We start from the raw sequence: 23,525 nt of genomic DNA on the forward strand, positions 1-23,525 counted from the left end.
GGGACCCTGTGCCCGGTCCAGTTTACATTGCAGTTTAGCATAGCTGACACAATGGCTTAACTTACGAGGAGATAATTAGGAACATAGCAATTGCGAGGTGAAAAAGAGATCAGGGTTCATCGAGTTCGCCTTCTAGCATCCTAATAGTTGCATAATACAATGATAATGAAGTTGTTGACTAATCATAGCAATCAATCGGCATCAATTGCTTGATTGGCACCCCATCCACCACCTTAAACTTTCACTCACTCCATCACCGGCGTACCGTGGCTGCAGTGTGTACCATCTACAAGATGCACTGCAGCAACTCGCCAAGGCTTCTTTGACCACACCTCCCAGACCCACAACCTCTACCACCTAGAAGGACAAGGGCAGCAGGCGCATGGGAACACCATCACCTGCAAGTTCCCCTCCAAGTCACACACCATCCTGACTTGGAAATATATCGCCGTTCCTTCATCGTCGCTGGGTCAAAATCTTGCAACTCCCTCTCTAACAGCACTGTGGGAGTACCTTCACCACACGGACTGCAGTGGTTCAAGGCGGCGCTCACCACCACCTCCTCGCGGGCAATTAGGGATGGGCAATAAATGCTCGCCTTTCCAGCGATGCTCACATCCCAGGAATGAATTTTTTTTAAATGTCATCAAAGCCGAACCCATGACAAATTACCTAAACATTGATCAAGTAAAGATACACTCCAGCTCACAATGAGTGAGGGGTCTCCTTGATAAAGTATTTTGGACGTGGAACCATGAGGCTTTTCAGTACTGTATGCAACTGGAACTATTTCAAAGTAAACCTGTGTCAACTGTTTTATTTTTCAAGTGACTGTTTAGCACATCATAAAAGGTTGAAAGCATAAACTTACAGAAAAATAATTTGCATTTTCTAAGAGATTATAATGTATTATTTCCTTATATCTAACTGTTGATCATCATTCAATAACTTGCAATGGACACCCCATAATATTTAATTGTATAGCGTAGATCAGATTTTCCTCAAACTGGGGCCCGTAGAGATGTTCGAGGGGTCTGCAACTGGATGTAATTTCAAGCCTGCTCCTCTTTATAAAACCGACATTGATTCAGTTCTTGTGAATTATTCTCAACGGCTGAGCCCGCCTCCTCACATAGGCCCACAGCTCTTGCTCACTGCCGGTCGAGTCGATTCCTCTCCCTGGAGCCACGACCCCTTGCCATCCTCCGGACCCGTGATCAGAGCGCCTGCAGGGCCCTTCAAACACGTGCCGGAACGTGTTCACGCAAACATGTACAATTCCACAGTGCAGCTGTTACAGAACATGCCAGTGGGACTGTATGGGGGTGAGTCCTGCTCCCAGCAGCATCCCAGCATGTTTATGGGTGCTTGGGCCAGCCCGCTGACAGCTTTAAAAATTGTCCAGCACTAAGGGGCTAACCATGGCTATCTCTTGCTGCGCAGTACCCAGAATTGGTGTGAGAAGCAGGCACACCCATCTCACTGATATCTGTACCTGTTTTCTTAAAAGCATTATTAAAACACTCTTTACATGCAGCACTTTCATATTATGAATATTATAATTTAGATGGGGGGTCCATGATTACTAATCAATTTAAAAATCAGCCCTTTGGGGGTCTGTGACTACTAATCGATTTGAAAAGGGGTCCTTCAACTAAAAACGTTCAAGAACCACTGGCGTAAATTATGCATCATTTGTGCAAAATGTACTAGCCATGAATATCTGCATAACACGAACTGCCAGCACACAAAATAGTGAAACTGAAATGGAATAAGCCTAGCCTATAAACTCTACCATATGCATATTATAAAACAATAATGGGTGCAAGGAAATTAAATCAAGACTAAAATCTCTATCATGGGATACATAAAAATTATAAATTGTTTAAGGTTCACTCATGATCTGTAATGTGATCTAAATCCTCTTGATATGTTTACTGTCTTATAATTTTCACCATTTATCAATTTTTCCTGCATGGAATTGTTCAGGAGGTAAGGGCAAGAAAGGATTTTCTGGACCTAGAATCCAAATACTTTCACAGGGAGGCATCAGTGATGATTTTCAGAACGAGTCACAAGATGGCACTATTGAAAAGAATACATTCCGCTTGAAAGCTAGACATTTTGTCCCCTACAATCCATTTCAAACTTAGTTACATAGCAAATATGCACAATGATTTTAACAATACTGTCCAACTCAAAATGTTCCCTAGCAGAAAAAAGTGAATCACATATAGAGTAATAAAGTACATATGCCCAAGGCTTCAGTGACAGCCAGGCAGTCCGTACATCCTCATGGCGTTATCCCATATACAAATGTTAATCATAAGATGTAATGGACTTCAATAAATCATGACCAATCTAATCTTCATAGAATCATACAACTTACAGCGCAGAAGGACCATTCATCCATGTTCTATTGCTCTTGTATAAGGTATGCAGCAGATCTACAGGAACCAGCAATCATACAGCCAACAGGCATGAAAACTGGCCAAAACATATTTCCAAGAAGTCTGTTAATTGTGAGGTCTGGGAGAAAAGGTGACCTCCAGATCAGTGATGAAAATGCATTTCCACTTTAAGAGACTCAGTCAGGGATTGCTTTTGGATTGCCAGTGTAAACAAAGTTTCTAGAACTGCTCTGCAGGAGCTCTGTTGTAAAAGTTATGAAATGCTGTTTAGTTCTTGCAAACAAGCCTGTTTTTAAGCTAAGACATGTCACGATTACTCAGATGATAGTATCTTCAATGCACTGGATGAAGTCATTTCTTCAACAAAAAGATGGCAGAAGCAAACCAAGACTTATTTATTATGAAGATGTAAAAAATGGCACTTCTAAGAGATAAAAGAGTGCCTCAAGGCACTGTCAGGTATTGTGTGCCGCCCAATAAACTCCATCCTATGTGGCAAAAGAAAAATCAAAACCAAACCACGTAAGATACGGAAATCGAATGTAACTACTGGCAGTAGCTGGTGAATCAGCATTTATGGAAAGATGGTTTGCAAGCTCTCTTTCCGCATATAATTAGTAAAATCCTCTTTAGACAGTCCTATGCATCATTTCGCAGTCAAAAAGACAAAAACAGGTGATCTGCTCCGATGATATGTTCATACCACACTATTACCAGGCCCGAGAGGTGCATAAGAGCAGCCAAGAGTGACTCACTCTTTAATCATGTCTCCCCCAGTATGGAAACACTTCACCTCAACGAGATGCCAACTGCCCAGCTGAAATTAAAGATTTCCATGTGAGGAAATGTGGATATGTGGATATGTGGATGCAAAAAGCAGGTACTAACTCCTGCACAGAAATATACCAAATTACACAGATTGGAAGAACCCAGACTTACTTTCTGTTGTATGCCGTTAACTGATCTCTTAGCCGGCCAGCAGTTGAGATGCTACAATTGGGCTCAGTGCTTCTGCACGAAGGAGTATTGAGAATAAAAGTCAGAGGCCTCGATTTTTACAAGCTGGGGAGGGGGTTGGGGGAACTTTGTACTCGAGCCCGGTATCGAGTGGCGTACCCAGAGAGTTTGGGGATGGAGACCCTGCCAATCTTAATAGTAGGGCCTCAAGTAAATAAAACTTCCCAGAATCCTGCCCGACACCCGGCCAGATTCACTACATGCCCGGGCTTGTGCCCAACCCCCCCGGGCCTACCTGTCTGCCGGCCCCCTCAGATTCCAAGCAGCCTGATATTGCACTGGCCTGGAGCAGGATGTCTGTTCGGGGGATGCAGCTCACCAGTGGCATGGAAATGAGGTCTGGCCTCGAAATGGCTCGAGCCTCCTGCTGGCATGAATGGATGGCTGTTCTACCCACTGCCTGCCTGTTCTCTGCCAGCAGTTAAAATCTCCCCCGGTGCCACTTTACATCCCATTTCTTTCTCAATTAAAATTCTCACCGCCATCTCTCTTTTTCAGCATCTTCTTCCCCAACTGTTTTCGCTTTCTCCCTCACTATTCCCCTTTCTCATCTCATCCTAGTCTAATCTTTTCCCCTTTCTTTTTGCTTCTTCCTTCCTACATCTCTTTACCCTTCTCCATCCATGCCCACCCTTTCTTTTCCTTTCTAAATATGCTGATCTGTCTCACTTCTCTCTATCTTTCACTTACTTTCACAACTCATCTCCACATTAATCTCTCAGTCTCCCGTTCTGTCTCTTTCACAGTACTCTCTGGCCTAGAAATTCACTGGCGCCCCGTTTGGGGCGCCAATCTCGCCAGGGTGCCAGAAGTACCGCACCGGAAGGAGTCGCGAGCGCCCGCCGGAAATTCAGTTTCAGCGCCCCAAACAGAAGCGTGGCGCTACTCGAGGTGCCCCGCATCCCTCGAGGCGCTGCAACTGAAAATCGCAGCGCAACGTGCCGCAGCGCCACACGCTGCAGCGCCACACGCTGCGGTACTGCAGCCTTCCTCCCCTTCTTAAAGGGGAGGGGCCTGCTGCAGCGTGATCGGCAATCGCGAGTGCCGGCAAAAGAGCCCAGCACCGAGGAGAAGTGCCGGGCTCTTGGGGCACAGTCGGCACAACGCGGGGGGGGGGGGGGGGAGCTCAGGAGGCCGGGGACGGCGACGTGAAGAGGTGCTGGCAGGCGGCCAGCAAAAAAAATGGCCGCCCCGCACCTCAGCGCCTCTACTGCCGCAGGTAGGCCCCCCTGAACCGGTCGCAAATTGCGACTGGCGTTAAAGCAGGGAGCGCTACCAAATTTGGCGATCGGGGCAGTAGCGGGGTGCTGCGCACACCAACGACGTCATCGGTGGCGGCGCAGCGCTAACGGCTAGCGCCGCCATTAGCGCCCCGCTAAATTTAGCGGGAGGCGTGGCCAGTGGCGCAAAACCCACTAAGTGCCCTCTTTGGGTGCTAACTGGTGGCGCAGCCCACTGAATTTCTCGGCCTCTATCCCTTACATTCACTACCTCTTTTGTTCTGCGTCTCACTCTTTACCCCCATGGCCTTTTTATGTTAACCTAAAACATAGCAGCCTTTTACCAAATGTTGCTATTACTCAGCCATTCACCTTTTCTTTGACCCTAGCCTGCCTATTACATGAAACCCACGCTGATCGTCACCCATCATATGACAGATATGGGCTGTAATTGACCATATGCCTATGTCAGTTTCAGGAAGTGAATGGGTGCTTGAGTTTGAAAACTCAAATAGTACGAGATTTACAATCAGCAATGCTTTCTGGAGAGGAAGGAAGGAAAGAAGATTAGTCGGGGGAAAAAACAGGCAATCGCCAGTATACGTTGCAAGGCCAAAGTTCAAATGGCTCACTTTTGTGTGGCACTCTGAAACATGCTATATTAACATTGAACTTCCTGAAATGTTGTACGCTTCAGTAGTAAAACGCTTAAGGCATCAAATTTTTGTGACTGAGTATAAGCTTCATTCTCAGACAGTTCACGTTCCAGTGGCAGCTTAAAATTCTTACTTGTAATTCGTTTAATGAGTTTTCAGCCAATTGACTATGTATATATATTTATAGACAGCATTCTATCGCAAGGAGGGATAGTTTGAAAATCTGACACGACAATAAGCACTGCCTGTCATTTCAGCTATTGCATGACACCAAAACTGGTGAAAATATCAAGGATTGAATTGTTCAAGGATAGACAAGAACGTTTCTGTTATGCAGGTGTGCAAAGAAATAGTTCAATTCTATATACGTGTTGAATTTTAAAACATATTTTAACAGCCTTCTAATAATAATTCAATTCAACTTTTTATTGTCATTGCACAAGTACATGAACAACGAAATGTGATCTTGCAAGCTCCCATGACTGGGAGAAGCAAAGCCGCTGCGTCGGTGTGCGCCGCCATTCCATTTCCACCATTCCTCCTGTCCGACAATCTTCAGCCCACCGCCCGGGCCTGCTCACCAGCCGCTCCTCCCGTGGCTCCTTCCGTGACCTTCTCACCAACCGCCCCTCCTCGGGGCTCCTTCCGTGACCTTCTGCACCTGGTCTTCCCTGATGGTCACCCCTCCAGGTACTAACCAGGCCTGGCTCTGCTTAGCTTCCAAGCCTTGCCAGTGACCCTGTCCCTAGTCCCAGGAACATCGAGTTCAACAATTTCAAGCTAGAACCTCTGCCCCTATTTTTTTTCCACATGGCAGTTGTTGATGATTCTGCCATTCCCATTGACACCGCATCTAGACTCATCTCTTATTTCTTAACTTGTCCCATTACCATCTCCTTTTTGCCTTGCACCATCATCCCTTTTCTCTTTTAATCTCTCCTGCCTTGCATCCTATCACAGACCTTCCCTTTTGTTCTTTCCTCCCCTACCCCCTTTCCCTGCCCTGCACTTGCTTAAAAATCTGTTACATCTCCAACTTTTTCCAGTTCTGACGAAGGGTCATCTTAGACTGGGTATTATGTAATGGGAAAGGGTTAATTAGCAAACTTGTTGTGCGAGGCCCCTTGGGGAGGAGTGATCATATTATGTTCGAATTCTTAATTAAGATGGAGAGTGTAATGTCCGTGTGCAATTGAGACACGGACTGCAGAAGTTGGTTATAACAGGTGTTTTCTGAATGGAGACAAAACTGGAACTACTATACAAAGTTACTACACAGGCTTATATACCGGGGTGGTCACTACTGGCACTGCAGTATACAGGGGCTGCAGGATATAGTTCCTTCTTCAAAGTACATACACTACAATTCCTCCCCTTTTAGCTAAACAGTACATAACATTCGATTAATAATTAAATAACATATTTACAATTACAGTTGCTATATACATTAGCTGAAGTTAATCAATTATAAATTCAGTCTTTGAGGAGGCTTCCTGATTCTGTCCGGATAACGCCTCTTTGGGGTATCAGGTTCTTCTGGCAAAGTTGATTCGGGATCAACGTCGTTGTTTGGTTCGTCTGCTTCCAATATCACCGATTCTGAGGTAGATGCAATTGGTACTTCGGTTTCATCACCAGGTGTATAGGATCGTGGTGTAGATTTGACGTTTTCCAGTGACTCTAGAATCTGGTCAGCATGGCGTCTTACAATGCTCTCTCCAACGTCCACGGTATACATTAGAGGTCCTTGCCGTGTGCAGATCGTTCCTGGCTGCCATTTCTCTGTGCGGTAGTCCCGGGCCAAAACTGGTTGACCTATCTTGAAACTCCTGGTTGGCCTTTCATTCATATTCTGAAACTGCCTGTTCTCCACATCTCTTCTGATGTTTGGCTTAACCAAATCCAAGCGGCATCTTAGTCTTCGATTGAAGAACATCATGGCTGGAGTTTGGTTGGTAACCGCATGTGTCGCATTCCGGTAGGCAAACAAGAAGTTATCCACCTTGTGTTGTAGGGGTATGTCTTCATTACACATTGCCTTGATAGCCTTCTTGAATGTTTGAACGAACCTCTCAGCCAATCCATTGGTGGCTGGATGATATGGGGCGGATGTGTAATGCTTAACACCATTGTTCTTTAAGAACCTCCGGAACTCTTCAGACACAAACTGTGGTCCATTGTCGGAGCAAATCTGTTCAGGCAGCCCATTTCTGGCGAATATGGTTCGTAAGACTGTGATCGTTTTTTCTGTGGTGGTTGAGGACATTTTTATTACCTCTGGCCACTTTAAATGTGCATCCACCGCAATTAAAAACATCGAGTCCATAAATGGATCAGCAAAATCAATGTATACCCTTTGCCATGGAGATGAGGGCCACTCCCATGGATGTAGAGGGGCTTGTGGTGGGGCGTTTTGGACCTTCTGGCATCCTGTACAGCTCTTGGTCATCTCTTCGATTTCTCTATCGATTCCCGGCCACCACACAAACGCTCTGGCTAAGTTCTTCATTTTTACCCCTCCCAGATGACCCTCATGAAGCTCATTGAGCACTCTATCCTTCAATTTGGGTGGAATTACTACTCTGGATCCACACATCAAGGTTCCTCGGCACACTGACAGCTGTTCTCTTCTCGGTGAGAATGCTGGCAACAGTGGTTCGCCATGTGCTGGCCATCCCTTTACCATTAAATCATAGACCCTGGAGAGTGTCGGGTCATTTTGTGTTTCCTTTTCTATGTTTGCATTCGTCACAGGTAGACATTCGACTATGGTCGAGTGGAATATCTCCACAGGATCCACTGCAGGTGCTTCTTCCACCGTCGGCAACGGTAGGCGCGACAATCCATCAGCATTCCCATGCTGTTTAGTTCCTTTGTACTCGATGTCATATTGGTGTGCCCCTAGGAAAAGGGACCACCTCTGTAGCCGTTGTGCTGTCATTATCGGGACGCCCTTCTTAGGGTTGAAAATGGAGACAAGAGGTTGATGATCAGTTAGTAGAGTAAATTTCTGTCTGTGCAGGTAGTGATTGAACTTCTTCACCCCCCACACCAGGCTGAGGGCCTCTCTGTCAATCTGGGTGTAGTTACGCTCGGCTGCAGTTACCGAGCGTGACGCAAAAGCTATCGGCCTCTCTGAACCATCAAGGGATTTGTGTGACAGTACCGCTCCAACGCCGTAGGGAGATGCATCACACGCCAGTCTTATCGGTAGTGATGGGTTGTAGTGAGCCAATACCTCTCTTGAAGTGATCAGGCCTTTACACTTCTGAAAGGCCCGCTTACATTCATCGCTCCATTTCCATGCTACTCCAGTTTGTAGCAGGGCATTCAGTGGGTGCAGAATTGTGGACAAATTCGGCAAAAACTTATGGTAGTAATTCACCAATCCAAGGAATGACCTCAGTTGCGACACATTTTCAGGCGCTGGAGCCTTAACTACCGCTTCAATTTTGTCAGGGGACTTATGCAACCCCTCTTCATCAATCACGTGGCCACAATATGATATTTATTTCTTAAAAAACTGCACTTGGGGCGATTGGCTCATAGCCCATGTTCTCTTAGTCTAGTGAGCACCTGCTCTAGGTTGGCAAGGTGTTCACTGTCATCTTCACCTGTCACTAGGATGTCGTCCAAGTAACACTGAGTCCCCGGAATCCCTTGCAGGACTTGTTCCATCGCTCTTTGCCATATAGCCGGAGCTGATGCTACTCCGAATACCAGTCGATTATACTGGTAAAGACCTTTGTGAGTGTTTATCGTGAGATATTTCCTAGAGGATTCTTCAACCTCCATCTGCAAATATGCTTGCGCTAGGTCAATTTTTGTAAAACGTTTCCCTCCAGATAGTGAGGCGAAAATATCTTCTATCCTCGGAAGAGGATACTGTACTGTGTGAAGGACTGGGTTCACAGTCACCTTGAAGTCCCCACAGATGCGAACCTTCCTTGGCTCCTCAGACTTATTGTTTAACGTTTTCTTCATGACAGGAACGATGGGTGTCGCCCACTCGCTCTAGTCTACCTTAGATAACATGCCTGCATTCTCCAGCTCTGCCTCGACGGCTGGGCGAATTGCATACGGTACCGGTCTTGCTTTGAAAAACTTGGGAATTGCATTCTCTTCTATTTTTATCGAGGCGGTTATGCCTTTAAGAGTTCCCAGTCCTTGTTGAAATACCTCTTTAGCGTTAGCTAAGATTTTTGACAATCGTCCAGGTGTGACGTCGTCATCCTTTTTACCAGCCACAGTCAGTGCCTGAATGGAGTGCCAGTCTAAACTTATCTTTCTGATCCATTCACGTCCCAATAACGGTGGTCCACCATCTTGCAGAATGTAGAGATACAATTTCTGTATTTCCTTGCCGTTGTATTCGACAGGCACCCTTATTTTCCCTCTGGGGTATACTTTCTGCCCCGTATATGTCTTCAAGACAATGGATGTGTCTTTCAAGGGTATGTGTGAGAATAGCCGCTCGTAGTCTCGTCGCTTCATGACGGTCAGGGCTGATCCTGTATCCAATTCCATTTTGACTTGGGACCCTGCTATCGTGAGGGTGACCCAAATGGTTCGGTGATCCTCTTTTGCGATTACGTTGTGTAGTTTGAGACAGCTTAGTCTCTTGTTCCCGGATTCACTATCGCTTTTCTGGTCTTCGGAACTACTGTCCGTCATCTTTTGTACTTTCCTGTACTGTTCCTTAGTAGTCTTTTTGTTGTCGTTAGTCTTCTTCCCGGACCTGCAAACTCGTGCAATGTGTCCCATCTTTCCGCATTACCTGCATGTTTTGTCCTTGGACCAGCAGTCCTTCTGGTCATGGGTTGTTCTGCCGCAGCGATAACATTTTGCAAATCCCCGTGTCATTTCATGGGTGCCGTATTCCTGTGGCTTTTGCTGTATTTCCGCAGCTCCCCTTGCTGCTGCTTCGTACAATACTGCCACGCTCAAAGCCTTATCTAGCGTCAGCTCTTTCTCTGAGAGTAACCTCTTCTGGGTTCCTTCACTCCGGAGTCCACAGACAAATTTGTCCCGTAGGGTATCTGCCAGTCCTGCTCCGAACTGGCAGTGCTTTGATAGCTTGCGTAGTTCCGTAAGGTAATCAGCATTGCTCTCATCTTTATGCTGATTTCTCTTGTGGAATTTAAATCTTTCTGCTATCAGCAGCGGTGTAAGATTTAGGTGTCCCTGTAGGATATCAACAATTTCGTTAAAACTCTTCGCCATCGGTTTGACTGGAGTGATCAGGTTCCGCAATAGGCCGTACGTTCTTGCGCCCATTAAGTTTAGTAGTACCAATGCCTTTTTCTCATCGGCTACTTCATTTGCCTTGCAATATACTTCGACTCTTTCCACATACGTGGTCCAGTCTTCTATTGCATTATCGAAGGCAGTGATATTGCCAGTCTTCGGCATCTTGGAGATCTAAGATGGCGCCTCCCGCGCTTTGCCTTCTTCCCCGGTTGAACAAAATTGCCTTCTTCCCCGCTGGATTAAGATGGCGCCTCCTGCGCTTTCTGCCTTTTCCGCTGCTGCCAGCACTGTTGCTGGCGTTTTTATGCCTTGATGGCGACGCCCTATGGTCTTCGCGCGCTTCCCCCCCGCGCTGCTGCCAACGCCGCTCTCCGCGGTCCCCGTGGCAAACTGCAGCTCCTCGCGGCTTTCTGCGCTTCTAATTTCTTTTTCTTTTATTTTAATTACTGTTCCCGTCGTCAGAGCAGACCCTATGGGACACTTCCCTCCCTCTTCTCGGGTCTGTACGCTGCCCGGCTTCGTAGCACCGGCCACGCCCTGTGTTCTGCACCCTCTCTCTCTCCTCTTCCCAACAACGCTGCTCGGCCCCATTGAAAAGCCACCCGATCGAGCTCTAGCCCGCCGCAGCCCAGGAAGGATCAGTGTACTACCTGCCACCAGCCCGATTAGCTGGAACACCATAGACTGGATAACCAAGCCCAGCTCTCGACAGCCTCTCCTGCAAATCTTCGAATTCGATGAATCAGAGGGCGGTTGCCCACGGTCGACGCCCGTTTCTTCTGTTTGTTTTTTTTTCTTTTTGGATTTCTTCCTTCTGGCTTCGACCTCTAATAATTTCGCTTCAGGGATGGATCCCCGTGAGGTGGTGCAGAACTGTAGGTAAGTTCGGATCTGTTCGTCGCCCATGTAATGTCCGTGTGTAATTCAGACACGGACTGCAGAAGTTGGTTATAACAGGTGTTTTCTGAATGGAGACAAAACTGGAACTACTATACAAAGTTACTACACAGGCTTATATACAAGGGTGGTCACTACTGGTACTGCAGTATACAGGGGCTGCAGAATATAGTTCCTTCTTCAAGGTACATACACTACAGAGAGTGAATTACTTGACTCAGAGACTAGGGTCCTGAATTTAAATAAAGGAAACTACGATGGTCTGAGGCGCGAGTTGGGTAGGATTGATTGGGGAATGTCACTCAAAGGGTTGACGGTGGATGGGCAATAGCAAACATTTAAAGATCACATGGATGAACTACAGAATTTGTTCATCCCTGTTTGGCATAAAAATAAAACAAAAAAGGTGACTCAACCGTGGCTAACAAGGGAAATTAGGGATAGCATAGGATCCAAGGAGAGAACATATAAATTGGCCAGAAAAAGCAGCAAACCTGAGGACTGGGAGCAGTTTAGGATTCAGCAAAGGAGGACAAAAGGATTAATTAAGAGGGGGGAAATAGAGTAAGGGTAAGCTTGCAGGGAACATAAAAACTAACTGTAAAAGCTTCTATAGATATGTGAAGAGAAAAAGATTGGTGAAGTCAAGCATAGGTCCCTTGCAGTCAGAATCAGGGGAATTTATAATTAGGAACAAAGAAATGGCAGACCAATTAAATACATACTTTTGTTCTGTCTTCACAAAGGAGGACACAAATAACCTCCCAGAGATGTCGGGGAACATGGGGTCTAATGACAGGGAGGAATTGAATGAAATCAGTATTTATAGGGAAATGGTGTTAGGGAAATTGATGGGATTGAAGGCCGATAAATCCCCAGGGCCTGATAATCTACATCCTAGGGTACTTAAGGAAGTTGCCCTAGAAATAGTAGATGCATTGCTGGTCATCTTCCAAAATGCTATAGACTCTGGAACAGTTCCCATGGATTGGAGGGTAACTCCACTATTTAAAAAAGGTGGTAGAGAGAAAACGGGGAATTATAGACCGGTAAGTCTGACATTGGTAGTGGGGAAAATGCTAGTGTCCATTATAAAAGATGTAATAGCAGAGCACTTGGAAAACAGTGACAGGATCGGACAAAGTCAACATGGATTTACAAAAGGTAAATCATGCTTGACTAATCTACTGGAATTTTTTGAGGATGTAACTGGTAGAATAGATAAGGGAGAACCAGTGGATGTGGTGTATTTGGACTTTCAAAAGGCTTTCGATAAGGTCCCGCAGAAGAGGTTAGCATGCAAAGTTAAAGCACATGGGATTGGGGGTAAGGTACTGACTTGGATAGAGAACTGGTTGGCAGACAGGAAGCAAAGAGTTGGAATAAACGGGTCTTTTTCCGAGTGGCATGCAGTGACAAGTGGGGTACCGCAGGGATCGGTGCTAGGACCCCAGCTATTCACAATATATATTAATGATCTAGACGAGGGAACTCGATGTAATATCTCCAAGTTTGCAAACGACACAAAACTGGGTGGGCGTGTGTGCTGTGAGGAGGATGCAGAGAAACTCCAGTATGATTTGGGTGATTGGGCAGATGCATGGCAGATGCAGTATAATGTGGATAAATGCAAGGTTATCCACTTTGGTGGCAAAAACAGGAAGACAGATTATTATCTGAATGGCAATAGATTGGGAGAAGGGGAAGTGCAATGAGACCTGGGTGTCCTTGTGCACCAGTCACTGAAGGTAAGTATGCAGGTGCAGCAGGCGGTTAAGAAATCAAATGGTATGTTGGCCTTCATAGCAAGAGGATTCTAGTACAGGAGCAAGGATGTCTTGCTGCAGTTGTACAGGGCCTTGGTGAGACCACACCTTGAGTATTGTGTGCAGTTTTGGTTGCCTTATCTGAGGAAGGATGTTCTTGCCATGGAGGGAGTGCAGCGAAGATTCACCAGGCTGATACCTGGGATGGCAGGGGGAATCGAGAACCAGGGGTCACAGTCTAAGGATAAGGGGTAAGCCATTTAGGACAGAGATGACGAGGAATTTCTTCACCCAGAGAGTGGTGAACCTGTGGAATTCTCTACCACAGAAGGCAGTTGAGGCCAATTCATTAAATATATTCAAGAAGGAGTTCGGTATATTTCTTAAGGCTAAAGGGATCAAGGGATATGGGGAGAAAGCAGGGACAGGGTACTGAATTTGGATGATCAACTATGATCTCATTAAATGGCGGAACAGGCTCGAGGGGCCGAATGGCCTACTCCTGCTCCGATCTTCTATGTTTACTCTGTTACTCTCTCCACAGATGCTGCCTGACCTGCTGAGCATTTCCAGCATTTTCTGTTTTTATTTCAGATTTCCAGCCGTATTTTGCTTTTGTATTTTTGTTTAAATATGGCTAGTTTTTCTGGGAAATGCTTCCTAATTAATTCATCCCTCAATTACAATTGATCTCAGAAGAAACATTATACATATTAGAATTTAAGAATGGATGAAACAATTCAAAGTTGCACAGCCACTTCACTTGGTTTATTTTGAATGCATAACTTATTGACAGAGTCCGCCAGGACAGCATGGAGATATTCATATCCTATTAATAACCGTCGCACCTGTTACCGAATGTATTTAGTTCCAGGTCATTTCATCCACCTACTTTACCCCTTTTGGTGCCCCAGGGATGCTATTCACCATCATGCTTTCTCCTTCAGTCATTCGAGCAGGTTGGTCTTTGCTGCAAACTTCTCCATGACTGTCATCACTACTCATTTATGGATTTAGCACTTGTGTTTCTACTATCTGTGGGTAGTCACGAAAAGTTCATCATACTGCATTCACACACTTAAGCTGAAGAACTATCACCGCTATACACATGGCTATTTGTGAAATTGTCTTTGTGCTCTTAAAAAAATATTTTAAAAGCATTTTCTGTCACTTTCAAGCTGTTACCTAAACTTAACTTGTTTAGTCATCTCTGGTTTGGCACAGCAAACCAGATCCAAAGTTGACTTTTATGTCGTGTGCTCCTTAACTTTCTGTGTAAAAAAAAAAGCAATCCATGATCATATCCATGGAGTCAAGCAGTGAAATTCCATTTGTGGCAGAGGGACCAAAAGTTGGGACAGAACATGGTCCCCTCATGTTTTTGACCCATTGCTCATCAAGGCAAAATCGAAGTGAGGGGGCATGGGTCGTCTTCTGCCTGCCTCCCCTCCCCATGACCCGATGTCATTTTGGGAATAAGTCTGGGATCCTTCTGGTCTATGCCTGCAGACAGCAAGCATTGGCGCTGTTCCAGGGTGCATGGGGGGCCCCCCACCACGACAAATTCAAACAGCAATTGATCTCAGAGGGATCAGTTGCTGTTGGATTCTGTGGCATATCATCGTGGCAGCAAAACTTGCATAATTTAATGCACATACATCTTCAGTCTAACTGGCTTGTTGCTCGTCCTCTTGAGTGCCATACCAAGATTCCATGTAATCCGCTGGGTACCCGCCCCTTTTGTTCCCCATCTGCTGCGGTTGCCTGTTCCCATTATGGCAATGGCCTGTCCCAAGGATTTAGGAAACAGTTATGCGGAGGCTAAAATGTCAGGTGGTAGTTCCACAACAGCACAGTTGGAATTTCTTCCCTTAAATCACTGCTTCTGCTCTGACTATAGGCCTCCCAATTAATTCTCAGTAAATTACTATCCCCTATGACAATTGTATTCCCATTCAAACATACATTCCTAATCTATTTGCAAAGTTCAGCATCTGTAGCGTCATTCGGACTTGGTAATCTGTAACAGATACAATTAACTTCCCTTATTATTTCTTATCTCAATCCATAACGCCCCATGCCTTTAATTATTTCCGGTAGCTTCACATTTTGTTTTGCATAAAAAACAACAGCCATATTGGCCTGTCCTATCCTCTCTGTACTTATATGTCAATCTATGAGAGTCACTTTCACCTTCACTGCTTGGGCGGTGAACTGGCGGAGTGGATCACTCGCCCATTATAGAACCCACCCGATTTTCATTTCCACTGAAGCCCCTTAACAACTTCCCCCCACCCCCAACCCCTGTCAACACTGTGCCACAATGGTGCACAGCGGCCTGATGAAAGACTACCATTATATAAAGGGCAAAGTTGCCTGCATTAGGTGACTTTGGATGAGCACAGAGATACCCATGGCCAGTTTGGCTGCAATATTTCAGTTATGCAGGGATCACAGAAGTGGGAGTTTATTTGTCCATGTCATTCCATTTTTTAGTAGGACATGACATTGACACCGAGACATTATAGACAAGCAGATTCGGGAAGAGATGATCGGGTGACAGAGCTCAGAGCCAGCCTTAAAGATCCAGCACAGGCAGCCTCAAAAGTTGCTGACCAAGTTGCCGGAGGTCTAGGGCTTCTCGCACTTGAAAAAAACATAGCAGGCTCCAGTAATTGTTGAGGCAGAGGGCTTAATGGGCTGGCTCCAAGCACCGCTGAGCCAGGTGGGGCAATGGCAAGTTAAACTGTTAAACTGCTTTCAAACATTATTTGTTAAGCTGTTATGCTTACAGAAGTAACAACAGAAAATGCTGGAAAAACTCAGCAGGCCAGGCAACATCCGTGGAGAGAGAAATAGAGTCAACGTTTCAGGTCGAAACCCTTCGTCAGGACTGAGAAAACACAGGAAATGAAACAGATTAAAAGGCCGGTTTGGGGGCTGGGAAATGGGGATGAAAGAATAAAAGAGAAGTGACGGGACATTAAGAGGTATTCAAAACAAGACGAGATGGTGATAGGACTAGTAAAGAGACAAAAGACGGCTCTAGATGAGGTGTGAAATGCGCTGGCAGAATGAGAGACAGCTGCCATGTGGGAGAGAAAAAAGGGGGAAGGGCACAAAACAAAGGTGTGGATAAAAAATATATATAAAAATGTAATAGGGGCCGAGGTTATGATCTGAAATTGTTGAACTCGATATTGAGTCCGGAAGACTGTAAAGTGCCTAATCGGAAGATGAGGTGCTGTTCCTCGAGCTTACGCTGGGTTTCCGTGGAACAATGCAAGAGCCCGAGTACGGTGAGGTCTGAGTGGGAATGGGGCGGTGAATTAAAATGACAGGCGACCGGAAGCTCACGGTCACCCTTACGGACTGAACGGAGGTGTTCCGCAAAGCGGTCATCCAATCTGCGTTTGGTCTTCCCAATGTAGAGGAGACCACATCGTGAGCAGCAATACAGTACACTAGATTGCAAGAAGTACAAGTAAATCGCTGTTTCACCTGGAAGGGGTGTTTGGGGCCCTGGACAGTGGGAAGGGAGGTATATGGACAGGTGTTGCATCTCCTGCGCTTGCACGGGAAGGTGCCGGGTGAAGGGGAAGCGGTGTTGGGGGTGATGGAGGAGTGGACTAGGGTGTCTCGGAGGGAGCGGTCCCTACGGAATGCTGAAAGGGGAGGGGAGGGGAAGATGCGTTTGGTGGTGGGATCACGTTGGAGGTGGCGGAAATGGCGGAAGATGATCCGTTGAATGTGGGGGCTGGCGGAGTGAAAGGTGAGGACAAGGGGAACCCTATCGTGGTTCCGGGAGGGAGGGGCAGGGGTGAGGGCAGAAGTGCGGGAGATAGAATGGACACGGTCGAGGGCCGTGTCAACCACGGTAGAGGGGAATCCTCGGTTGCGGAAAAAGGAAGACATGTCGGAAGCATTGGTGCGGAAGGTGGCATCGTCGGAGCAGATGCGGCGGAGACGGAGAAACTGGGAGAATGGAATAGAGTCCTTACAGGAGGCGGGGTGAGAGGAAGTGTAGTCCAGGTAGCTGTGGGAGTCAGTGGGCTTGTAGTGAATGTTGGTCAATAACCTATCCAGAGAGATGGAGATGGAGAAGTCAAGGAAGGGAAGGGAAGAGTCGGAGATGGACCATGTGAAGGTGAGAGAAGGGTGGAAATTGGAGGCAGGGTGAATTAAATTGTCTAGTTCAGGGCGAGAGCAGGAAACGGCACCGATACAGTCATCAATGTACCGGAGAAAGAGGTGAGGGAGGGGACCAGAGTAGGACTGGAACAAAGAATGCTCCACATATCCCATGAAAAGGCAGGCATAGCTAGGACCCATGCAGGTACCCATAGCAACGCCTTTAATTTGGAGGAAATGAGTGGAGTCAAAGGAGAAGTTGTTCAATGTGAGAACAAGTTCAGTCAGGCGGAGGAGGGTGGTGGTGGATGGGGACTGGTTGAGCCTCTGTTCAAGGAAGAAGCGGAGCGCCCTCGGGCCATCCTGGTGGGGAATGGAGGTATAGAGGGATTGTACGTCCATGGTGAAAACGAGGTGGTTGGGGCCAGGAAACTGGAAACTGTTAAAATGGCAGAGGGCGCCCGAAGAGTCGCAGATGTAGGTGGGAAGAGACTGGACAAGGGACAATGCTTACAGAAGTTATAGTCAAGCTCCTAGTTAACATGGCGCTGAGCTACACGAGTGTAAAGTCTTTGTTAATCATGTAACAATCAAATACATTTAATGTCACCCAGCAAATACTGAAAAGTGAACAGAAGTGGAAAATCTAAAAACAGTTTCTGCCTAATCTACACTTTTTCATCCTGTAACACAAAAAGCAAAATACTACAAATAATGCTGGAAATATGAAATAAAAACAGAAAGTGCTGGAAACACTCAGCAGGTTAACAATTCAGGTCAATGATCCTTCATCATAGACATGAAACAGTAACCCTATCTTCCTCTCTTCACAGGTGCTGCCTGACCTCCTGAGTGTTTCCAACATTTTCTGATTTTGTTCATCCTGTAAAATTGTCCCAAAAATAAAAACAGGCAAATGCACAGCTGGTTAGTCAGGGTGGTTCTGTGCCCTTTTTTCCCATGCTTTAAATATTAACTATTTACACATTGTTGTTTTTCTTCTTTTAATGTCTTTTCATTGCCTCAGCACAATGATCTTTTGTACATTCAACAGGTTCCTGCTTTTCTTTCAAACGGTTTGAAGGTCATTCGAAAAGCACTGGAGTATCTGTTGTTCACCATCTCTATCTTTTTTCTTTCATGTCGACGTACAAAGAGGCTTAATTATTTTTCTGTTTTTAGTTCTCAAGGATCTTACACCCAAAACATTAACCTGCCTTTTCTCTTTATAGAGAGGACTGCTCTGATGTATATTTCCAGAATTTTTGTTTTATTCCAAAGTTCCAGCTTTTGCAGATTCTTTTTTTAATTACATTGTTTACCCTTGTTATGTAAATAGCTGTTTTTGTTTCGATTCCATTTTACAGCTAAAATTTTACATAAGTCATGAGTGACTTCTGTTGCAAACGGCCAAATTGTAATCATTTAAAAGTCTTGATATTATATTGTATTTCAAAATGAATTGTTTGAGAAACACAGTATTCACTTAACCCTTACAACAGAGCAATAATATCGTTCTTACTGAGATCACTAAAGAATTTCTGTCATAATTCTGCTGATGCTAGTGAACAGCAAGCTATTCACTGCAGAGGGATTGGGTGGCATGGTGAATAAGAACACTGTTTTCACCCCAAGACATAGCCAGCCGACAATCGTGGAATAGCACATTGGAGCAATGATACAGTGTCAAGAGTGGTTGACTTCTCGTAATCCCATACAATGCTGCATTCAAAATATTAATCACACTACCATGAGAAAATACTGAATTGAGGCCAGATCCTGCTCATGGAAGAAGGAAATGGGTGGAGAAAATCACTAGGGTGCTATCAGACACTTCCTAGAGACTGTTCCAATTCGGTATTGGCGGAGGTACGAGAGCAGGGCGCTAGCCCACACCTCAGAATTTGGGAAGTTTGACACCCCTGTTTCGCTGCATAACAGTTACTCATTTTGTTAATTTAAAGTCCATTTCAAAATGCAAAAACATAAATATTAAGAAACTAACTTTTGAGGAAATTTTATAAAGTTGCAACGCCTAAAAAATTGAACACAATTTTAATAATGTACATCCATAGTCGTAAATGACTGCTGGAAAATCTAATCCATTAGTGTTTCCTGAACAAATTCAAATAATCAAATTTTGCATTTTTTTTCACGTTAAAATGCTTCTGTCGTATATAATAAGTCACCAGAAGCAACTAAGCTGTGGTCATGAAGTCTTTTGCTCATTTTTCTATTTCAGAAAAAGAAATGAAATATTAAAGGAGAGTTATGTAAACAATACAAGTTAAAACAGTTGTAAATGTAATGAACATTTTAGAGCCCCCCCTCCTGAAAGTGTTGACTTGTGGTTGGGTACAGTTCCTTCCTGCCCAAGTGAGCGTTCTTCAGGTGTGAGTCTGGACAGTGAGTGCTGGCAGGCTATTTAGCTATTGGGGGCCATCATAGCCGAGTCCAATCCTATCCTCACCTCAATCCATACATATGAACTTTCCAGCAAGTCTGAACAGCAAACTAAGACAAGGATCGTAGTCCACTTTCCTTTTCATTATCCGGGGCACCCAGAAAAATTGTAGAATCCTCATCACCTGGCAAATATAAGCTAGTAAGATTTTAACAAAATGCCGGCCAGCCGCCCAATCCTGCCTGGTCCATTATGAGGGCAGGGCTTCATTACCATGCCACCGGCAAGCTGCAGTTGCCAAATGCTGAAGTTCTGGGCTGGTGCAAGATCAAGTGGCCCAGAGGCCGACCCGGCCAGCAGGAAGGTATGTCCAGGGAGGTGGGTTGCAATCATGATTTAGGGGGGGGGGGGGGGGGGGGATGTCCAAGGCTGCAGCGGCACATATTGTTCTTGAGGAGCCTTGGAGAAGCACTCCTACTCCGCCTGGCCCCGCAAAAAATAACTTTAACACTGGCCTTTCCTGCTGTACCACCATGTTTTATTGAGCAAAGCATCTGCATCACACAATGCGCTTGGTGGGTCATTAAAATTGCATCTGGGTCCTACGTATGTCATAAGATCCCGATTTATTTAACCCGGCTACTACCTCTTTTTGCTGCGGGCAAAAGATGGAATTTCCACCAAGGAATCAAATCTGAGGCTTTTACCAACTGAGACATTGAGGAAGCTTGAAAAGAAATACTTTAGAATTAGCTATCCTTGTTTTATTGCCTAGCATTTCTCCTTTAGAAGGTGCAAAATGCCAAAGACTACACGCATTAGCATAAAACTGCATGCAAAAAGACTATTGTTTTATTTCATGGTGATAGCACGGAAATTTTGATTTCAAACTGGTATTTTCTAGAAGCTAGGCATTAAAAAAACGTGTGTTTCAACACATCTCGTCCAACCTTAAGCATATTTTTAAATATATATAGTTAAATGATCTCAAAGGGGTCGATTTTCCCGAAGCTGTCGGGAAGAAGGCGGGACTACAACTTTCGGGTTTTTGACCCTCCTACATCAACGTCCAGCCAATCCGCACGATTTTCCCTTGTTGAGGCCGCCCAGTGGGCTCAGCAGGCCAATTAAGGGCCACCCGGCAACAGGTGACATCACAGACTGCAATTTCATCTGTCAAGAGTTCTTGACAGATGAAATATCAGTGTTTCACAGCTGTTTCAAGCTGTGAAACACTGACAGTCTGAGTTCTAACATGAGTCCTTCTGCACAGACTCAGTTAGAACTCTCAGTAGCACTCAAAGCTGAAGGTTGTCACTTTTCACAGATCGCAGCCATTCAGCTTTAAGTGCCGGTTGAATGATGGACTCACGACGACTGCAGGAAGAAAGGCTGTTAAGGTAAGTACAGGTAAGTAAAAGTTATTTACACACTTTAGACACACCAAACACACTTACCTTTGCACTCATGCACCCATCACTCACCTGAGCGCCGACATCGCGACCCCTCCAACTCCTTCAACCCGACGGCCTGCCTGCTCTAGCCTGGCGTGGTTTGGAGCTGTCGGGAAACCCACATGAAACCCCTCAAAATAGGGATTAGGCTAAAAACTTCCTGTTAACAGGCAGTTAATTGGCACTAATCCCTTCCCGCCTGGGGTCGGCGGGTTCTATTGCGGGGCGGGTACCCGCTGCCTCTGAAAGTTGCGTGGAGCGGGGTTTTAGGCGGGATGGTGTCGGGATCCCCAAACTCGGGCTTTCCCCCCCCCCCCCCCCATATGCCTGAAACTCCGCCTGACGGCTCCACGAAAATCGACCCCAAAGAATCACAAGACAATTACTGATGAGTAAGGCCATTTAGCCTTTCTTAGCTCATCCATCCAGAAGAACCTACAGTTCCCTATCACAGAATTCAACGTTCTCTTTACGTTTCCTACATTACAACAGTGGCTACACTTCAAAAGTACTTCATTGGCTTTAAAGCACTTTGGAAAATCCAGTGGTCATGAAAGGCACTATAAAAATGCAAGTCTTTTTTCTTTTTTTCTTAATTGATTCCAAAGTTTTTGTTTCAATTCCCTCATCTGGAATTCCATTCGGAGTGTTGGTCATTGTATAGAAAACAACTTCCTGACATCAGTCTTAAATTTGCCTTTTACAAGTTTGAACCTGTGTCCTCTTCCCCCAAGCCTCCAGTGCCCTAACCCTGAACCTTCCTCTCTCTTTCTGTCTCTGTCCCATCTCACCCCATGCCCTCTCCAAAATCATCTCATTCACAAGAGCCACTTCCTGCTCTAACCCCATTAAACTGCTGACCACCCAACTTCCCTACCTGGTCCCCATGCTAGCTGACATTGTAAATGGCTCCCTCTCCTCAGGCACCATATCCCTCCCTTTCAAAACTTTTATCATCACTCACCCTCCTCAAAAGCCCCACCCTCAAACCTTCTGTCCTAGCAAAGTCCCACCCCACCACCAACTTCTCTTTGTTCTCCAATGTTCTTCAACATGTTGTCACCTCCCAGATCCATGCCTATCTCTCCTGCAATCCCCTGTTTGAATCTCTCCAATCAGGTTGTTGCCCTTCCAAATCAGTGAAACTGCCCTAATCAAAGTCATGGATGACATTCTCCACTGCCACTCCTCAGCTCAGTGGGGCTGTCCTTGCTCGGTTCCTCTCTTATCTATACAATCACAGCCAGAGCAGCTCTATTAATGGCTTTTCTTCCTGGCCTTGCATTGTTACCTTGGCTGCTCCTCCTCTTCCTCATCTACATCTTGGTGACATCAGTCACAGACATGGGATCAGCTTCCACAGGTACACTGACAGCACGCAGCTCTACCTTGCCATCAACCCTTCTGACCCTGCTACAGCTTCTGTCCTGTCATACTGTGTTGTCACACACTTCTCAAACATCGGGAAAACTAAAGCTATCATCTTTGGTTACCACAAACTCCATACCCTTGCCACCGACTTTATCCTCCTCTCCAGCCATTGTCTCAGCATAAAATAAAGCCCAATTGTGGAATCTTGTCACTATTAGAAACTACCCTCAAGAATGAAGGCATAGCCTAAATAAATTTCTAATTCCTTTTACACACCAGGTGAAATTCCTGTTGCAAAATACTTCCTCCATAGGTTTGCTTCATTTTCCTAGTACAAGAAAATTTGGTAATAGGAGCATCCAAGGGCTGCACCGAACACAAGACATCACAAATGGATATCATCACTGTGGAGTTGAGGTGTTTTCTTTTTTTGTAAATGGCCCACCTACGTAAATAGATCTTAAACAGATTTAGATTGATTTTGCCCACATGGTGCATGCAGTGAACATATACATACATCATTCAGTAAATGCATTTCCCTACCTGGACCAGAGCCCATCAGCGGGGAATATCTCCTGGATATATGCAGTCTGGTAGATATATAAGCAGATAACATGGCCTGCAGTGTAAAATGCCACCATAACACAGATTGTATTAAATCCAATATGGCTCATTGGAAAGTGACAGGCCCACCATGTGCTAATTCCAATGAAAAGCAGATAATAAACACCAGAGAAAGCAGATGGAACTGTAATTCCTGGAAGAAGAAAGCAATACTGTGTCAGTATTACACGTAATACATTAGCCAATATAAATAAGCAGCAACACATTAGCTTTTGTGTTGTCTACCTTCAACATATTTCTTAAGCTTTAGCCCCCATCCTCAGTCAATAGCTAGTAACCGCTACATCACTTTCCTTTAGCTGACGGAGTATGCATGTACTTATG

At 45.4% G+C, this 23,525-nt stretch overlaps 1 protein-coding gene across 4 annotated transcripts in view; it reads right to left on the minus strand.

Moving 5' to 3' along the window:
* piezo1 (piezo type mechanosensitive ion channel component 1 (Er blood group)) overlaps positions 1-23,525 on the minus strand; it is a 398,994-nt gene that overhangs the window by 150,736 nt on the left and 224,733 nt on the right. For all 4 annotated transcript variants that reach the window (XM_085991680.1, XM_085991683.1, XM_085991682.1 and 1 more), the window contains exon 7: positions 23,121-23,334. In XM_085991680.1, the coding sequence (XP_085847806.1) occupies positions 23,121-23,334 (214 nt within the window). The remainder of the gene's footprint in view (positions 1-23,120; positions 23,335-23,525) is intronic.

The sequence above is a fragment of the Somniosus microcephalus genome, chromosome 6 (assembly GCF_052327205.1).
Source record: "Somniosus microcephalus isolate GS21.2 chromosome 6, FLI_Smic_1.0, whole genome shotgun sequence".
NCBI lineage: Eukaryota > Metazoa > Chordata > Chondrichthyes > Squaliformes > Somniosidae > Somniosus > Somniosus microcephalus.